This window comes from Myotis nattereri (assembly GCF_964212035.1).
Source record: "Myotis nattereri genome assembly, chromosome: 11".
NCBI lineage: Eukaryota > Metazoa > Chordata > Mammalia > Chiroptera > Vespertilionidae > Myotis > Myotis nattereri.
Genome location: NC_138086.1, coordinates 37,563,838 through 37,583,471, shown reverse-complemented (window position 1 = coordinate 37,583,471; position 19,634 = coordinate 37,563,838). Strand labels below are relative to the sequence as shown.

Here is a 19,634-nt window from a genome sequence, read left to right as displayed (position 1 = left end):
TAAATGTACTAGTGTTTATTATTCTCCACAAATATCTTAAAATTTTTCCAGATGATATGTCTTGCAAGCTTGCTTTAATGATATGTTGCTGGTCTTAAGCTGAACAAACAAATGTATTCAAACTCAGTTGTATTTTAAGTTAACATCTCAGAGCTAAATAATGGTAATGAATGAAGGAAATAGTGTCCAAATTTTATATATTGCTGCCACCACATGTCTTTTAGAGTGTAAATAAAAACTTAAATTTGCATTTTTCATAATTAAACACTGAATAGGCCTATGTTGTTTTTATGGTTCATATTTTTGTTCATTCTAATTATCCTATATGTGTGGCACATACTTTCTCTCACAAGGAATAAATCTTGGTATGCAGTGGCAGGGTTCCACATACAAAAATAAAGTTGATTTCATAAAATTGTAATCACGTTATAAAAAAATGCTAATGCTACAGTCACCAAACATCATCTTTCTGATAAAAGGATTACTCATTTTATTCTAGTTGGGTTAATTTCTACATTTTTCTCTCAAATGCATTTATTTTTAACAAACGCAGCCATAGATTTCACATTAATTGGCAGCCAACCTTCCTGCACAGATGTTACTTGTTTCTCTTTCCTCTTTCTTGTAGAAATAAACATATCTGCGGAGGATCATTGATAAAGGAAAGTTGGATTCTTACCGCGAGGCAGTGTTTCCCTTCTCGGTAAAGTGTTTCTGAAACCAATTATTTGTTTTGAGCATTTAAAAATATGCATGGCTTCCACTTAGCTTTAGACTTAGTATGTGTATTTATTTAACAGAGGTTAACCAGCATGGGTGAAGACACTAATATTTTTTTTTTTTAAGTTTTAGCTAACAAAACTTTCTTTGACTTAATTATACTTACTTACTGGGTGCTGCTTCTATTCACCTTTTCCCACAATTGGCATTACTCTAATTTGAGGGGAAAGTTGCTAGAATTATGCAAATAATTTAATTACAACCTCTTGCACTCTATATTTCTAGATACAAATTCTTTTTCTGTTTTTGTTTCTTTTTATTATTGAATTTATTGGGGTGGCATTAGTGAATTATCAAAAACTTTCAATCCTCATTTCTGCTTTCTTATGTAGAGACTGCCTCCAGATCATCCTGGGAATAATTTCCAATGAAACAGTCTAGCAGTGGTTCTCAACCTTCTGGCCCTTTCAATACAGTTCCTCAGGTTGTGACCCAACCATAAAATTATTTTCGTTGCTACTTCATAACTGTAATGTTGCTACTGTTATGAATCGTGATGTAAATATCTGATATGCAGGATGGTCTTAGGCGACCCCTGTGAAAGGGTCATTCGACCGCCAAAGGGGTCGCGACCCACAGGTTGAGAACCGCTGTAAGAAAAAGATGGGAGGCAGCATTTGTAAGCTAACTTCCTGATTCTCATCAAGGTCACTCCGATTTTGTTAGTATAAATCACCAACCCCCATTAAGAAACCAAACACACACACACAGCTGAAGTGAAAGGAAACTTTGTAGTAAAATTGCCTGAAAATTTTTTCTCTCTAGCAAAACATAATCAAAAATTTTTGAAACAGCCATTTAGATTTTCATCAGTTTATAAGCTATCCCTTATATGTACTTTTAGCCATCAGAACTTTGCATAATAAATATGTTGCTCTTTATTATACTTTGAATGAGATTTTAAATTTAGGTGATTTTTCTTTTTCTTTTTTTTCTTTTTTTTTAAATATATTTTATTGATTTTTTACAGAGAAGAAGGGAGAGAGATAGAGAGTTAGAAACATCGATGAGAGAGAAACATCGATCAGCTGCCTCCTGCACATCCCCCACTGGGGATGTGCCCGCAACCCAGGTACATGCCCTTGACCGGAATCGAACCTGGGGCCTTTCAGTCCGCAGGCCGACGCTCTATCCACTGAGCCAAACCGGTTTTGGCTAGGTGATTTTTCTGTACTTGTAAGGTAAAATAATATATATGAATAATATTTACACAATTTAAAATTATATTTTACATTTTTTGTTTTTTACTTAGAAACAAAGACTTAAAAGGCTATGAAGCTTGGCTTGGGATTCATGATGTCCACGGAAGAGGAGATGAGAGACGCAAACAGGTTCTCAATGTTTCCCAGGTGGTGTACGGGCCTGAAGGGTCAGATCTGGTATTACTGAAGCTTGCTAGGTTAGTTCCTATAGGAGGTTTTGTATTTTTAACCTAGATTGAAATTGTTAAAGCTCTTTTCACTATGTGGCTACTCTTCTGCTCTCATGTAGATTTGTTATAGAAACATAAGTCATGTGTAATATTTGAATATATATGTGTGCATAACTAATTTACCTACCATCTACTACAGATTTCTAAATTATATATTAAACATTCCCTTTTTCTGTTTTCTTTTTTAAGAAACATGACTTCTTATTCTCTCTAAACATCATATTAAATATTAACACTACATTTCAATCTGTTAATTTTGTACTGAATCCAATTGAGAATACTACCATTATATTTTGTCTTTTCAGACCTGCTGTCCTGGATAATTTTGTTAGTACAATTGATTTACCCAATTATGGATGCATAATTCCTGAAAAAACCACTTGCAGTGTTTATGGCTGGGGCTACACTGGATGTAAGTTATTTTTCATAAGATAAGGCAATACCATATTTATTTTATTAAAAATTGTATTTGTTTCTTATTTTTTCTCGCTGGACCCTGTGCTCATTAACTGTAAATTTTTTTGCACCACTCTAGTGATCAACTCTGATGATCTATTACGAGTAGCACATCTCTTTATTATGGGGAATGAGAAATGCAGCCAATATCATCAAGGGAAGGTGACTCTGAATGAATCTGAAATATGTGCTGGAGCTGAAAATATTGCAGCGGGACCATGCGAGGTAAAAAGGGAGCTTTTTTTTAAATATATTTTATTGATTTTTTACAGAGAGGAAGGGAGAGAGATAGAGAGTTAGAAACATCGATGAGAGAGAAACATCGATCAGCTGCCTCCTGCACATCTCCCACTGGGGATGTGCCCTCAACCCAGGTACATGCCCTTGACCAGAATCGAACCTGGGACCTTTCAGTCCACAGGCCGACGCTCTATCCACTATCCCTTCAGCAAGGGAGCTTTTTAAATAAGGCATAAGTGATTAGTAGCATAGTTTCGCATGTTTATTTTGTCTATATTTTTCAAACGAAAATCATTATACACCAACATGTTCCCAGAGAGAGGAATTGGGAAAGATAACCCTGTATTATCTTTGTAATTTTTTTTTAACTAAACAGTGATACAATCCATGTTTCATTAGCAGTAAACTATGATGGCATTTGTCTCTAAAAACAACACAAAAAATCCCCAAACACAAACAAAAAGCCCCAATAAACTAATAGAGCCAGAACTCTAAAAGAAGCTGTATAAATGAGAAGTATCCAATAGGATTTTGATATAATAGCTTTAATTGTTCTAATGTTTTTCTAAATTTATCTAATGTTCCCAAATTCTCCCTAAATGGACTATATTAATAATTTTATTAAGAAATATCTATCTAACCCAACCAGTGTGGCTCAGTGGTTGAGAGTCCACCTATGAACCAGGAGGTCAGGGTACATGCCCAGGTTGCAGACTCGATCCCTGGTAGCTAGGGTCTTGCAGGAGGCAGCTGATCAATGATTTTCATCATCGATGTTTCTGTCTTTCTCTCCCTGTCCCTCTCTAAAATCAATAAAAAATATATATTTTTTAAAAGAAATACCTGTCTAGTTTTTAACTTTTACATGTGTTTTTCATTAAGTCAGTGTGTGTGTGTGTGTGTGTGTGTGTGTGTGTGTGTGTGTGTGTTAACAAATTCTATTTTAAAAACCAAAAGGTCAAAGTCTATGACTGTAAGAGCTTGGACATTATAATTTGTTAGGCAACTGTTCTTTCAACTTGGCAGTGTTCCTATCCCTGTTTTACATAGACAAGCTGTTAAACTGTTACTTTAGATGTATTTTTGAATGTAACAACACACTCCTTAAGCCTGGGAGCTGTGGAATTGTAGAATATTATGTGTAGCAAAGCATAGATTAAGTTCAGTATTAGTGAAATGTCTTTTGACTTGTAGGAAATGGCCTAAGTATGGAGCATTAATATTTATAGAAATGCATGTGTTAAATATATTGCTCTGAGATTTATTCCTGAAAAGAAAGCATTTACTTAGTTAAGAATATTTTAGAACTGCTTAAGATGATATGGCTAGAAACAGATTATATATTTATAACCACTTTTAAATTCCTGTTTTTCCAGTAAGTCAGTATTACTGTGTTCATTATAACTAATGAAAATAACAAGGAGAAAGGAATCCTCCCTCCCTACCACTTTTCCTTCCTCCCACCCTCCCTCCCTTTCTTCCTTCCTTCCTTCCTTCCTTCCTTCCTTCCTTCCTTCCTTCCTTCCTTCCTTCCTTCCTTCCTTCCTCACTACGATCCCTGTGAGCATGAAGTTTGAGCTAGACCCAATCTTTGCTATCATTTAAGATGCTATGCACTTATCCCAGCCCTACTGCCATTACTAAAAATGCTTTGGCAACTGCTCTTCAGGAATAGCCTGTAATCCGGTTTATCATCTATACATTCTTAGATTCCTAACTTTAGCATTGGAGTTTTCATCACATTATCACATACCTGTTATTTTTATTATATGGACAAGATTTGACTTCAGGTTGATTCTACCACTTCTCAAGAATGGATTTATCCTCTAGAATATATTTTAAAAAAAAACAGGGCAATAAATCACTGAAACCACTTAAAAATAAATCTCCCAAATGTTTGTAGCATCACATTTAGTAAAAGGTACCCAATGTAAATTGCTTTGAAGATAAAGCAGTTTACTGGTGATTTTATTTTAAAATCAAATTTATTAACTCATGTGTCATGATTTATATGAAGTCTCGTAGAATGAACTATTTTTTTCACTGTTTTATATTCTACTTCACCCTTACTTTGATTTTTTCCATCATAGAATGTTGATAGCTCTCTTCTTTCCACCTGTATCACAGAACTAAATTTCACAGTAGTTTATTTCTATCTCATCACTTCGCTGTTGTGGGAGAATTAAGATAGTGTCAAACACTCTTCTTCATACCAGGTTGCTGAAAGTCATTATCACAATTGTTAAGAGGCTACATAGTTCATGAAAGTGATGAAACACATTTGTAATGATTATATACAGCAATAGTGTAAATATAGGGTGGGGCAAAAGCAGGTTTACAGTTATGAGTATGTGAAATACAGTGTTTATTCTTGTATTCTTATATATTCATTATTGTATTATTTTCCATACAAACAGCTGTAAGCCTACTTTTGCCCCATCCCATATATGTGAATATAAAAATATACAAAAAAATCAATCTATTCATTTATCTATCACATATCTATATCTGATGATATAACAGGGTTACCATACAAAAAATGCCATAAAATCACAGTCTGCCTTCCTCAAGGAGGGGTATAAAATGTAAGCATAACTATGTATAACTACTAATGCCAATAGTAAGTGCAAAAACATTCCTTCTTTAAGCCTGGAAAAACAATATCTAAATAGTAAATAAAATTATTTTTTATCAATTATATGTTTTTGTTTCACTTGTTAAGATCATTTTAGAAACAGGATTGGAGGAAGGAAAAAAAGCTTTACAAATAAGAGGAAATTTAATGCAGTTTAATCATTAAACATGTATAATTACAGGGTTTTTTTGGTACTTGCATTTATCTACATTTTCCAAATTTTCTGTAGTGAACGTATTTTAAACAGCAGAAGAAAGTAAAAATAAATATAAAAATGTACCTTCTTAAATAGCTATCAGTGGCTATGTGTTAGTATGCATTCAAAAGAGGCAAAATCCACTTTCAAAGAGGAAAATATGTCATTCTCAAATGAATACTACACATTATAGAACACTTTGAACTTTTGTACTTATCTCAGTCTTAGTTAATTCAATAGAAAGATAATTAATGGTTTAGTACATAAATTTTTTTAATATATATATATATATATATATATATATATCTTTAAATATATTTGTATTGGTTTTTCACAGAGAGGAAGGGAAAGGAATAGAGAGTTAGAAACATCGATGAGAGAGAAACATCAATCAGCTGCCTCCTGCATACCCCCTACTGGGTATGTGCCCACAACCAAGGTACATGTCCTTGACTGGAATCGAACCTGGGACCTTTCAGTCCACAGGCCGATGCTCTATCCACTGAGCCAAACCGGTTAGGGCTAGTACATAAATTTTATTTAAATTAAAGTTATTCTCTTTTTTATATATGTACCTTTGAGATACAAATCTATATAGAAAATGTTAATGAATCATTCAATTATATTTCTAAAATAATTACTTGTTGTTATGTCACATGTCTTCTTCCTAGGGGGATTATGGTGGCCCGCTTGTTTGTGAACAACATAAAATGAGAATGGTTCTTGGAGTTATTGTTCCTGGTCGTGGATGTGCCATTGCAAATCGTCCTGGCATTTTTGTCCGAGTAGCATATTATGCAAAATGGATACATAAAGTTATATTAACGTATAAGGTACCGCAGTCATAGCTGATGTAACTGTGCCTGAAATTTCCATCAATACAACTCTCTTTTACATGAGGATTCAGAGAACATGGAATTAAAATGTCACTTAAAACAATCCTAAGACACTTGAGTGTCATGTTTGTTAGATACTCATTAATATTTATGGGTGTTTCCTGTTGTTTTGTTTGTGAATGTTATTTTGTAAATGTTGAAGTGAATTAAGGTACATGCGAGTGCAGTAACATATCTCCTGAAGATACTTGAATGGATTAAAAAATGCAAAGGTATAATTGCTGGATGATAAAAGACTTAATGGGAAAATCAATTAATCTCTCTACACTGCTTTCCAAGGTTAGTTTCTTAAGAATGAATGCACCATAAGTTAAACATTATTTTAACCTCACAAGAATAATTTATACCTTGTTTTTTAAAATTGTAACTCAATATTAAATTATATTACCTTTCATATGCCATACATTATATTTCATTTGTTTCTTCTTACTATGTATCCTGTAATATTAGTATACATACTTTTTATAAGAACTTGTACCCATATACACAAGCCTGGGTACACAGGTGCATACACTAGAGTTCAAATTGTGGTGTATCTAATGTAACCCTTAAATATTCTGAAAGAGTACTTATAGTTTTTCCTTAAGAAAAAAACAAACAAATGTAAAGACCAATAGAAATATTAAGGAAAGGTGCAAAATAGAAATGACAAGCTCATCCTGATATATAATCTGCAGATGACCTCTAGGGTTGGCATTGAATGTGTGTTCATGACCCACAATATTAAATAACACCTAATCTAGGTAGCTACATATATTTATCATCCTAGTTATTTTATGTAGTTTCTAATTCTTAAAGGGAAGAGGGTGATATGCGTATTAGTGTCATTTCTTCCAAATTTAGGGCCACATTTTTATGTAAGATATTTTTAGATTTATTTTCCTATAGTATTTTTTAAAATCTTAGATGAATATGCAATTGAAATTTAAAAGTATTTTGGTATTTAAAATGTATTTCAGTAAGGTAACTCTAAGACTTGCTGTGATTGGCTTCTAACTCATCCTCTTTAATTTTTAAAAAGTATTTCAGGGGAAAATTTTCTTGCCTTCAAATATTTGCTAATAGCCCCTTTTCAAATTATTCATTAAAGTATATATTGAAGAAAAAAATCGAAATACTTTTTTTCTACCTGGAGGTCTTTTAGCCTAATAAAATTTTACTCAAGTAAAGTAAAAACGTAAAATAAAAGGAAAGAAAATGACTTGTCCAAACTCTCTGTATTAAATTTTTTAAAAGATTGAATCTGTTAAATGAGCTATTTTATCAAGATATCTTTCTTTGATCTTAACTTCATTTTACATAGATCTTTCCTAACACCACAGGAAATAGTCATTCAAATTTTGTATTCTGTATGATAATAAGTAAATTATCATATTACTGTATTTGTTGTGATTAGCTGAATATCATATATTGTCAAGAAGTGAGATAGAGAGTAATAGGATAGGTTCTAAATTTTTACAAAATCTTCCTTACAGAAGATCTTTGAAAATAATGATTTGAATGATTCAAATCCAGCATTCCCACTTCTCCAACTAGCTTCTCTTGAATGATCTTTATTAAGGCCAAGGATTTATTGAAGAGTAAAAACAGCATCACCAATAATCTATCAGACATGCTGTACAAAACAGTTCTCCCTTTGGGAAGTTTTCTTTGTAATAGAGGGAAAAGGGAGGAATTGACAATAAAAGCAAGATGAACAAAATCTGTTATTTTAGGTGGCAGGACAGGGTATAATCATATATTTTTATTTGGTGAAGGATACTACTACCTGGGCATTCTTTTCTTAATAAACTACAAATCATGAAAAATCCAATTTATCCCAAAATCCATTTCATTTTGAGTCATGGATCAAACTATCTTTCAAATTAGAAGTTTTCATTGCTATTTTTGTTTTGGCTGTTTGAATAATGGTCATATGTTGTTATAATTATGGACATTTTCTGATGTCTACCAGGAATAGTAATGTAAAATTAAAATATGTGTCATAATGCCTCTGCTGTGCAGAAGGGATGATAATCCTTTTGTATACTTCTTTAATTTTATTGTAAAATATGTATGACTTTTACCTATGTGCTGTGGGCAGGTCCTCAGTAAAATGGTTTCTATTGAACCAATCTCTAGTATCAACAGTCTCTTGCTTACTATCTAAGTGTTTCAAACTGTAGGAAATATGAGACACTGGAAAGCAAGAAAAATAACAATAATGGTATGTGACAGCAAAATTATATTTCACTTATTCCTGTGAATATTTCTTGTTGGTACCAATGGTACTGTACAAAGTGAATGTTATAGCCACAGCATTCTCTTGAAGAAAAAAAACACTGTCAAGAAGTTAAAAATTGCTGCCGGGCATTTTCTTGTTGTTTCAAAACATGTTTTTAAAGAAATACTGGTTTTGCAATGTAGGGATCATGGTGTAAATAATTTTAATAAACTCTACTACTAAAAAACATTAAAGTGATGACTTACTAAGGTTCAAAAATTGACTACTTTCAAATAATTATATCTCATGTTTATAGACAAACATTTGAAAAACAAAAATAATTTGAATAAAAAGACATAGTGTGAACAAATTACTTTTCAAAATAAAGTCCAAAAATAGGTTATCTTTTAAAGTTCAATTAAGTTCTGAACTAAGAATTTACTAATACAAAAAAAAAGAGTACATTAAAACTTTCTGGACCTTATAAATCTTAACAGTGTAACTTTAAGTAGATAACTTCCATTTGCACAAAAAGTTTCTGTCTTTAGGAAACTGAAAATGGAATACTGTGGATGTTATGACTGTGTTGTGTGTGTAAATAGGAAACTGATAAGCTGCCTATTCCGTGGTATAGCAGGATGCTTACCCAAAAAGGGAACACTGTGGTTATGACTTGTATATGAAGTGTCTGTAGTTAATAAAGTTGTTATTTTTATAACCATGATTATATTAATATTATTCTTAATGATAATAAAATATTTTACCTAAATGCTTCAATTCTCTTATTATAATGATATATATGAACATATTTGAATCTGCTCTAGTGCTTAATGCAATAAATGACAATCATTTTATTGACAGAAATAACATGCAAAAAAAGGGCACACCTGTGCCCTAATTTCAATAATAAAGATAAATTTTTTAAAAAAGAAATGTCATATAACCTGTTTATAGAACTAAGACAAAAGTTATTATTTTCTTTCAACATATATCCATGGCAATAACAGCAGTCTTTAGTAAACCATTAATTTCTGCGCACTTCAATTTCTTCCACTGTGCAATAGTCATCCTTCATATTTCCTAGAATGGCGCTATGATATAATTTGCTAATATATATAAAATATTGTCATGAATGATCACCTTCATGTTTTTACTATATCACTCTCTATTACATGGATAATTATAGATAATTCAATTAATTAATTTGGAGTACAGTTTCAAAATATGTATTAAAGTCAGAATAAATATGAACCAAATGGGTTCATTTGATTCAAATTGCAAGCAAGATTGAAAGGACTAATTATCAATTGATCAAACCAAAAAGAGCCGTAACACCATTGATTATTTCAAGTTATGCTATTCTGCCTCTTCCCAATAGGGTTGCTCTATTTTTTTCTGGTATAAATACCTCTTTCACGATTAATGCATCTGATTCTAGAGGCCACGATAAAATATCTGATCTTCTTTATGATTTTAATGCAAGCAGAATATATGCACTTATTAATTTCCGGTGTTAGTTTCTTTAAGAGATAGCATTGAACAGATTCTCAAGCAGTGTAAATATCCAGAATCTGATAAATAAAACTTGGACAATATTTCTGTTAGCTTTTTAATATAAGTTATTTATTCACTCTTACAAACTGTAATGCTTTAATTAGTCACCATTTGTTAGTGTCCCAAACAGAATCACCTTGGTTTGCATTTTCTCAGTGTTTTAGTCCAGAATTTTTATCATTATTCTATCCATTATTTTCCTACACAGGCCCATCCTTAATCAATACAGTCAATAGAATTTTACCAAATTACAACCCTTTCATGTAAAATTCAGAATAAAAGTCTTATTCTAGACAGTCTATTTTTCTTTTGCACCTTACATTTACAAATATCTTCATTGCATGTATTGTTTAGGAAAGCTGAAATTTAAAAGTAACTTCAAGATAAAAATAATATTGTAGTAAATTGAACAAACTTTTCAGGCAAGAACATCTTGCCTAAAACACATCTAAGCAAAACAGAAAATACTGAGCAAATGAAAAACACTTCTACTTTTATATATTTAAAAAGAAGTGTTAGATGATACATTATAAGTATATGTATGCTTTAAAAAGGTAAACAACAACATCAAACAAAACTATCAATCTAACTTTAACTCCAAACTAGCTTTGGACTCTCATCTCTCCCAAATACTCCTGAACATCCATTACTTTATTTCATCATTGGGAACATTACTTCGCATTTAGGTGTCATGGCTGCATTCAACAGTCCCTGTGAACATTAGGCTTTTCTTTAATTCTTCAAAACCTTCAACTGTCATGTAACTTCTTCTGTGAACCCATCCTCAGCATCCTCATGTAGAAATCACCCCTTCCCCAGATTAGAGCTGGGTTTGCTAAAGCTTCTTGGTCACTTGTTATAATAGTCTGCCTATAACTACATGAGGTTCTTTTTTTTTTTACTTTGTATTTAATGTGTAATTTACCTCCACCCCATTTAAACTCTTTGGAAACAACAGCAATGTCTTGCTATTAATATTTATATATTCTTTATTTTGCAGAGTGCTTCACACATAATGATAATCTATATATTTTATAATTATTCAATAATCTATCATCTTTTTGAAGGCTTATCAGTATAACCCAGAGATTTATAAGATTTGTAGAAATTACACAACTCTCATTGAGGACTTAGAATTTTAGGATTTTGTATTTAATTGTATTATTTAGATTTGAAATAATAAATGGGACTATTTTTAAGTGGTTTATTATATTTCAAATACTAGAAGATACAGCTAGAAAAGAAAGCATTAACTCTAAAGATATAATATATATATTTGTAAATGTGGTTATCTACACTAATAAAAGACAAAGGTGCTAATTGACCGTACCTTCACTAACCCAAGCCACGCCCACCAGCCAATCAGAGTGACTATATGCAAATTAACCCAACCAAGATGGCAGCCAGCAGCCTCGGAGCTGGAGCAAGCAGAAGACTTGTTTGCGCCGGCGATGGAGGAGGGCAAGCTTCCTGCCTGCTCTGGCCGGCTGTGGCCTCCACAAAAGGCAACAAAGTTTCAATTATAGAAGCTAAATAAATTCCAGATACCTGCTTCCAGCCAGTCTCCACTGGGAGCTTGGGTGGCTGGGGGCCATGGCCGCCTGAAAACAGCCATCAGCCCCTCACCCAGGATGGCCACACCCTCATGGGTTGAGGGTCCCTTCTGGGGGGCTTGGCTAGCTTGAAAATGGCCCTCAGCCCCTCACCTAGCTGGCCAGGCACCCCAGTGGGGACCCCCACCCTGAAGGGGCTGTGGCCAGCCTTCAAACAGCCATCAGCCCCTCACCTAGGCTGGCCACACCCTCATGGGGTAAGGGTCCAGGCTGGCCAGGCACCCCAGCAGGGACCCCCACCCTGAAGGGGATGTGGCCAGTCTAAAAACAGCCCTCAACCCTTCACCCAGGCTGGCCAGGCACCCCAGCAGGACACCCACCCTGATCTGGGACACCCTTCAGGGAAAACCAGCCGGCCCCCACCCATGCACCAGGCCTCTATCCTATATAATAAAAGGGTTATGTTCAAATTGACCCTAACAGCAGAAAGACTGGGAATGACTGGTCACTATGACATACACTGACCACCAGGGGGAAGCTCCTGCATTGAGCTGGATGCTTAATGCAGGAGCTGCCTTCTGGTGGTCAGTGTGCTACCACAGGGGGAGTTCTGTTCAGCCACAAGCCAGGCTGATGGCTGCCAGTACAGCGGTGGTGGTGGGAGCCTCTCACACCTCCTCAGCAGCACTAAGGATGTCCAACTGCAGCTAGGCCTGCTCCCCGCTAGCAAATAGACATCCCCCAAGGGCTCCCGGGCTACCAGAGGGATGTCTGACTGCCAGCCCTGGCCCAATCCCCCAGGGAGTGGTCCTAAGCCAGCAGGTGGTCATTCCCTGAGGGGTCCCAGACTGCGAGAGGGCACACGCCGGGCTGAGAGACCCTCCCGAGTGCACAAATTTTTGTGCACTGGGCCTCTAGTTAAAAATAAAAATGGAAAACTAGGTTCTAGTTTGTTAATAGATACAGGTGTTTACTTCACACAACCTAACATAGTTTTGTTTACATTGCTGAACATTTCCCATCTGAGTTTCTTGCATGAAGTGTCGATGTCAGAACACTGAGGGGAAAAGTCATATCAATTATTGTAAAAAGTTCTGAGTCAACAATAGTCCACTCACTACTTATGTGCAAATAAGCCATCTGCTGTGCATCGAGAAGTTTCACAATATTGTTACTCAATTAGCAAAAGGTTTTCATTTGATGACGTTTCTAAACTGAGAGAAGTCAACTTGGGTAACATATTGCAATAAAATGAAGTAGAGAAAAGGCAGATGGATTTTTATATTATTTTTTCCATGTGTTTTTAAAGCTTTACAAATATCTAGTTTTCAGACCACTGAGTTTTAGGTGGCTAAAATAAAAAAAAAAAAAACCCAAAACAACAGTGATAATTTAGAATATATGACTATACTCTGAAACAAAGACTTTATATCCTATAAAAAATAAATAATATAAGTGGAAATTTGACATTATGTAATTATAAAAGTGACTATGGACCTTTACTGTACTGAAGACAAGGTGCACTTATGATTTAATATTTTTCATTGGTTGTTCCAAGAGCCATTATGAGAGAAAATTCTCAAGACCTTCTGGTTAGGAGTAAGAATTTGAAGAAAAAAAAAAAAAAAGATTGATATTTGAGTTAGACAGTTTAGGTACCAGGCAGAACTTCATAATTCTGAAGGCTAAGGAATATTTAAATGAATAAGAAAACACATCGAATCCCTTCCTATGGACATTTCTTAAGATAGGAAGTATTTCTTCAGTGACTTAGGGAAGCTTTACCCAAACAGTTCCTTGCAGAGCCGTATGTAGGACACTCAAAAGTTGTGCTGAGGAGAACAAAATGCCCAGGGCTTGCATAAGTTTTAGAAATGCTGAGATGCTTTACATGGGTCGATTTGTTGCAGAATTGTCAAGGGCCTTGGATATTCACGTGTATTTTGAAGCTCCATGAGGGAGCATGGTATGGCACATTCTTCAGATTCACTGTGCTACGGAATCCCTTTAACATTATGGAGACAATATTTGCCCCTCTAGCATCGGAGTTCTGCTACGTGCGGTCCAGGAAAACTTGATTTACATATTTATTTTCTGAATGGGAGGCAATAGTAACTACATAGTTTTAGATTTTTACTGTCTTTTGTAACCTACAATATTTTTTCTTCTCGACAAAAAACTCCCAGCCATCTTTCCATTTGACGAATTTTCCCAGATCAGTTTTCTTTTTTACATGATTTATTCCTTTATACTCAATTTGAGTAAAATTTGGACATCTAGGAGTTGAGGCATATTTTTCTTGACATATGTGTACCATCTGCTTGACATCTCCTATCATGGGGAAAAAAGACAAGTAACGACTGTTAAGAAAAAAAATAGAAAAGAGGAAGGAAAAAACACACGAAAAATAACACTGGAGGAAATTTGGGAAAGTTTTCTGGAGTTGTTTACATGTCACCAGAAGTAAAATCAACAAAAAAGATCTAAAGCATTATTTATTAGCCTCTTTCCTTTTTAGTCACAACCATTTGTACAGGGTGGGGCAAAGTAGTTTTATAGTTGTGAATACATAAAACAGAGTTTATTCTTGAATTTTTATTTATTTATTATTGTATTATTATTCAGACAAACAACTATAAACCTACTTTTGTCCCACTCTATACTAAAAATTAAAATTTCATGATTATAATAAAAGGGAAATGGTAGAAAATAAATATAGGGTAATTTGGAGGATATTAGTAAATATTCACATTCTTACTCTAGATCAGTGATGGAGAACCTATAACACACGTGTCAGAGGTGACATGCAAACTCATTTATTTGGTTGATTTTTCTTTGTTAAATGGCATTTAAATATATAAAACTAGAGGCCTGGTGCACAAAAATTTGTGCACTCTGGGGGCGGGGGGGCGTTCCTCAGCCCGGCCGTGCCCTCTCGCAGTCTGGGACCCCTCAAGGGATGACCACTTGCTGGCTGAGGCCTGCTCCCCAGGGGATTGGGCCTAAGATGGCAATCAGACATCCCTCCGGCAGCCCAGCAGCCCTCGGGAGATGTCCACTTGCCAGCAGGGAACAGACCTAAGCTGCAGTCGGACATCCTTAGCGCTGCTGAGGAGGCAGGAGAGGCTCCCACCACCACCGCTTTACTGGCAGCCATCATCCTGGCTTGTGGCTGAGCAGAGCTCCCTATATGAGAGCACCCTGACCACCAGAGGGCAGCTCCTGCATTGAGAGTCTGCCCCCTGGTGGTCAGTGTGTGTCATAGTGACCAGTCATTCCCTTTTACTATATAGCATAGAGGCCAGGTGCACGGGTGGGGGCCGGCTGGTTTGCCCTGAAGGGTGTCCCGGATCAGGGTGAGGGTTCCGCTTGGGTGCCTGGCCAGCCTAGATGAGGGGCTGATGGCTGTTTGCAGCTGGTCGCACCCCCTTCAGTGTGGGGGTCTCCACTGGGGTGCCTGGCCAGTCTGGGTGAGGGGCTGAGGGCCATTTTCAGGCTGGCAGGCGACTGAAGCTCCCAACCTCTCCTTTTTTTCTTTTTTTTTTTTTTATTCTGGGATTTATTTACCTTCTATAGCTGTCACTGGAGCTGAGAGCCGGCTCCAGCTCTGAGGCCTCCACTGCTGAAAGCAGGTATCTGGGGTTTGTTTAGCTTCTATAATTGCAACATTGTTGCTTAGAGTGGAGCTCAGAGCCCGGCTATGCAGGCGGGAACCTTGGCTTCCTCCATCACTTGAGCAAGCAAGCCTCCTGTTCGCTTCAGCTGCATGACTGCCGGCCGCCATCTTGTTGGCAGTTAATTTGCATATCACCCTGAATAGCCAATGGGAAGCATGTCGGAGGTATGGTTAATTACCATGTTTGTCTTTTATTAGATAGGATAAATATAAAAAATATAAGTCTTTGTTTTACTATGGTTGCAAATATCAAAAAATTTCTATATGTGACACAGCACCAGAGTTAAGTTAGGGTTTTTCAAAATGCTGACACGCCAAGCTCAAAAGGTTTGCCATCACTGCTCTAGATACTGGAAATACTAATTTGAACCCCTTACAAATACCAAATTGTCCCTTTATGTAGCCTGGCCTTGTTATTTAAATGAAGTCCTGTTATCACTGGGTGTTTTAGGAAATTATATCAATACTTCCTCTAAGTCAGTATTAAACTAATATTATCTTGTTACTTCCCATCCTTTTTATCTAAGCCTACTATAGATGGAAGAGAGAGCTGTATGCTCAGTATTCCCTTCAAAATTAGGAACAATTCTGAATATAGGAGTTCCCCTTAGCCACCGGTTCATTTTCCACTGCTTCAGTTACCCGTAGTCAAATGTGTCCTGAAAATATTAAAGAAAAAATTCCAGAAATAAACAACTTATCAGTTTTAAATTGCGTGCCATTCTGAGTAACATGGTGAAATCTTGCTCAATACTGCTCCGCCCGACCAGGATGTGAATCATCCCTTTGAGCAGCATATCCACTCTGTATATGCTTATCTACTCCTTAGTCACCAAGAGGCCATCCCAATGGTCAGATTGACTGCTATGGCATTGCAGTGCCTGTGCTCAAGTAACACTTATTTTGCTTAACAACGACCCCAAACACAAAAGCAGCAATGCTGATCATTAAGATATGCCAAAGAGAAGCTGAAAAATGCTTCCTCTAAGTAGAAAAGTAAAATTTCTTCATTTAATAAGAAAAGAAAAAAAATGTGTGCTGCGGTTGCTAAGATCTATAGTAAGAATGAATTTTCTATCAGTAAAATTGTGAAGAATGAAAAAGGAATTTGTGCTAGTTTTGTCGTCACACCTCAAACTGCATGTATGTATAGCCAAAAACATAGTAGGGTTCTATACTATTTGAGGTTTCAGACTCAGGGGTCTTTGAACAAATCTCTGGTTGGGGTGGGGGTGGGAGTAGTACTGTAGCTGGGAAGAAAGACAAAAAGAAGGTTTAAGGTTTTCTTTACAAAAGTAAATATCCTCTATTATACAGTTTGCTAGTATTCCCCTAAATCCATTCTCCACTTCTTCATTTGTAATGGAATCCCCAATATTTAGCTGAACACATGGAGCCTAAGATTTCATATATCCTTGTTACTAACCCTTTCAGCTACATTAGGCTAAGTTATGGCCAAGGACTCCTGGGAAGTGTTCTTAAAGGGAGAGTGCCTTTTCTTTCTCCCTTCCCCTCTCCTGGAACTCAGGCTTGATAGAACCTTGAGAGTCATTTTGGACATAAAATTGAGCTGAGTGCTGAGACTAACATAGCAATAACACCGACAGAGTCTGAGTCCCCGATGATTTCCTGAATTTACCATGCCAACTCTAGACTTCTACTTCCAGATTGCTTTTATATGAAACAGATATAACGTTATTATTTTCAGTTTTTGTCAATTGTAGCTATATCTAATTATAACTGATAAACCCACACTTATGGGACTTTCTTTTATATTAATAAACAAAATATTCACTATCTCAATACTTAACCTTGCAAACTACAACAAAACCACAAAAATATAGATAGATTCCCTTAACATCTTATGATGATACTAGAGGCCCGGTGCACAAAATTCATGAACTGCGGGGTGAGGGAGGATGCCCCTCAACTCAGCCTGCACCCTCTCCAATCGGGGACCCCTCAGTGAATGTCCAACTGCCCTGTGGGACTGGGCCTAAACCGGCAGTTGGACATTCCTCTCACAATCTGGGACTGCTGGCTCCCAACCATTTGCCTGCCTGCCTGCCTTCCTGATCACCCCCTAACCACTCCCTTGCCAGCCTGATTGACGCCTAAATGCTCCCCTAACAGCCCGATCGCCCCCAACTGGCCTCCCTGCAGGCCTGGTCCCTCCCAACTGCCCTCCCTCCCCTTCAGGCCTGGTTCCCCCTAACTGCCCTCCCCTGCAGGCCATCTTGTAGCAGCCATCTTGTGCCCACATGGGGGTGGCCATCTTGTGCGAGGGTGTGACGGTCAATTTGCATATTACCGCTTTATTATATAGAATTCTTAACTGGATTAGAAATTAGAGTGATCCAAACCACTGCTGGTTAACTAAAAAATCTAAATGAAAGCCAAGCCACTTATGTGTACAGTCTTCTGAATTCCATTTCATGGAAGGAAAAGCAAAAACCTCAGAATCTAAGGTTCAGTGATAAACACCTGTTCCCCCTGCAGTTCTGAGTCCATTTGATGTGGAAGCCGAAGCTCCAAGGAAGAGGGATTGAGTGTATGAACCATGCCGTGAGAGTCTTACATGTGACAGTTGTTCAGGCCCAGTTAAGAGCGGCAGTGCTGAGATCCTGTTGCCGCAGGGAAAGTAGGTTCTTTAAGGATATCCATCTGAAAACAGATGGGACAGATCTAGAGCAGTGGTTTCCACCCGGACACGGAGGCTGACAGGACTAAACAAGAAAGGGGGAACCAGCCATCCAGCTTAGGACAAAGACAAAGAGGAGGCTACACCTAGGGTCAAACTCAAAACTTCAGTAGAATTCAACAACAAATGGAGATGGTAGGCAGAACTATTTCAGGAAGACAGAATTCCATGTCGAAGTTATTGAGGCAAGAAACAAAGGAAACATAAAAATTAACAATAAAACAAAAGAAGTCACTGGTCTTTCAAGCAGCTACCGTGGTACCTCTTTGCCAGAAGCTGAGTTAATAAGGGGGAAGAGGGATGGAGAGAGCTCTGGGGTCACTAAGAAGCTTGGGGTCTGAATCCTGGCAGATGGAGAGCCAGGGAAGGACTGGAGGCACGGGCTGCCTTTTTCATATGTGCCTTTTCCATAGGTCGCTCTAAAGCACAGCAGAGGATGGCTTAAGGGAGAACCACTTTAGATTTAGCCTTTTAGAACACTGAACCCATGGATGGAAAGAATGAAGGCTTCAACGAGGAAAGGGAGATAAAAAGGACGAGGAATGGTCATTTTCAGGCATAATTAGGTGGCAAAATCATCAGACCCTGCGATCGGAGCTGTAGGAAGTGGGAGAAGAATAGATGAGCCAGGGCTCTAGCTTTAGTGGTTTTGTAGATATTACTGCCTCAACTGGAATATAAAATAGAGGAAAATCTGTGTGAGGGGGAAACAACATGTTCTGGATTGGGAAGATACTATTTGAAGTACCTATTGGACATGTAGGTGGAGACAGGCTTAGGGGTTTGTCTTTCTGAGAAAACTTCAGGAGATCATTTTGGACTCCAGATAAAATCAACTGCAAGCATCACTGTATGAAGGGTAACAAAAACTTAATTGACTAAAATGCATGCCACAGTATTGTGAAGTTAATAAAGTCAACATTTTCAGGTTGGCATTACTATTACAAAAATAAAAAGATCCAACTTATGCCACTGTACATCATTGACCAAGTGCTGAAGTGATAAAACTTCAGATGATCAGAAGACCACACTTGCCAACCCTACCTCTTTCCCTATCAGGACTGTGGCATGAAGGAAAGAAATTGCACAGTTGCTAGATAGGGCCAGTGGGCTAAGGTGGTCTTTGTTATGTTTTTAGATATGTGGACATCCTGAGAATTCTCATAATATTCTAAGGTGGATAGAGACAGAATATGAAGATTCAAACTACTGAATTAAGGTGGCCAAGACAAAACATTGGGAACTGTAAGTACATTTACTAAGCTTTTAATCCCAATGTGTAACCATGTATTTGGGAAACTTAGAGCTAGAG

The 19,634-nt window shown here is 36.6% G+C and overlaps 1 protein-coding gene across 1 annotated transcript in view; it reads left to right on the top strand.

Moving 5' to 3' along the window:
• Positions 1-7,814, top strand: part of HGF (hepatocyte growth factor) — a 69,142-nt gene extending 61,328 nt beyond the window's left edge. Inside the window, exons 14-18 of the mRNA XM_081102775.1 lie at positions 629-703; positions 2,033-2,179; positions 2,518-2,624; positions 2,748-2,893; positions 6,411-7,814. Coding sequence (XP_080958901.1) covers positions 629-703; positions 2,033-2,179; positions 2,518-2,624; positions 2,748-2,893; positions 6,411-6,587 — 652 coding nt within the window. The 3' untranslated portion in view covers positions 6,588-7,814. The remainder of the gene's footprint in view (positions 1-628; positions 704-2,032; positions 2,180-2,517; positions 2,625-2,747; positions 2,894-6,410) is intronic.
• The last annotated feature ends 11,820 nt before the right edge of the window (positions 7,815-19,634 follow it).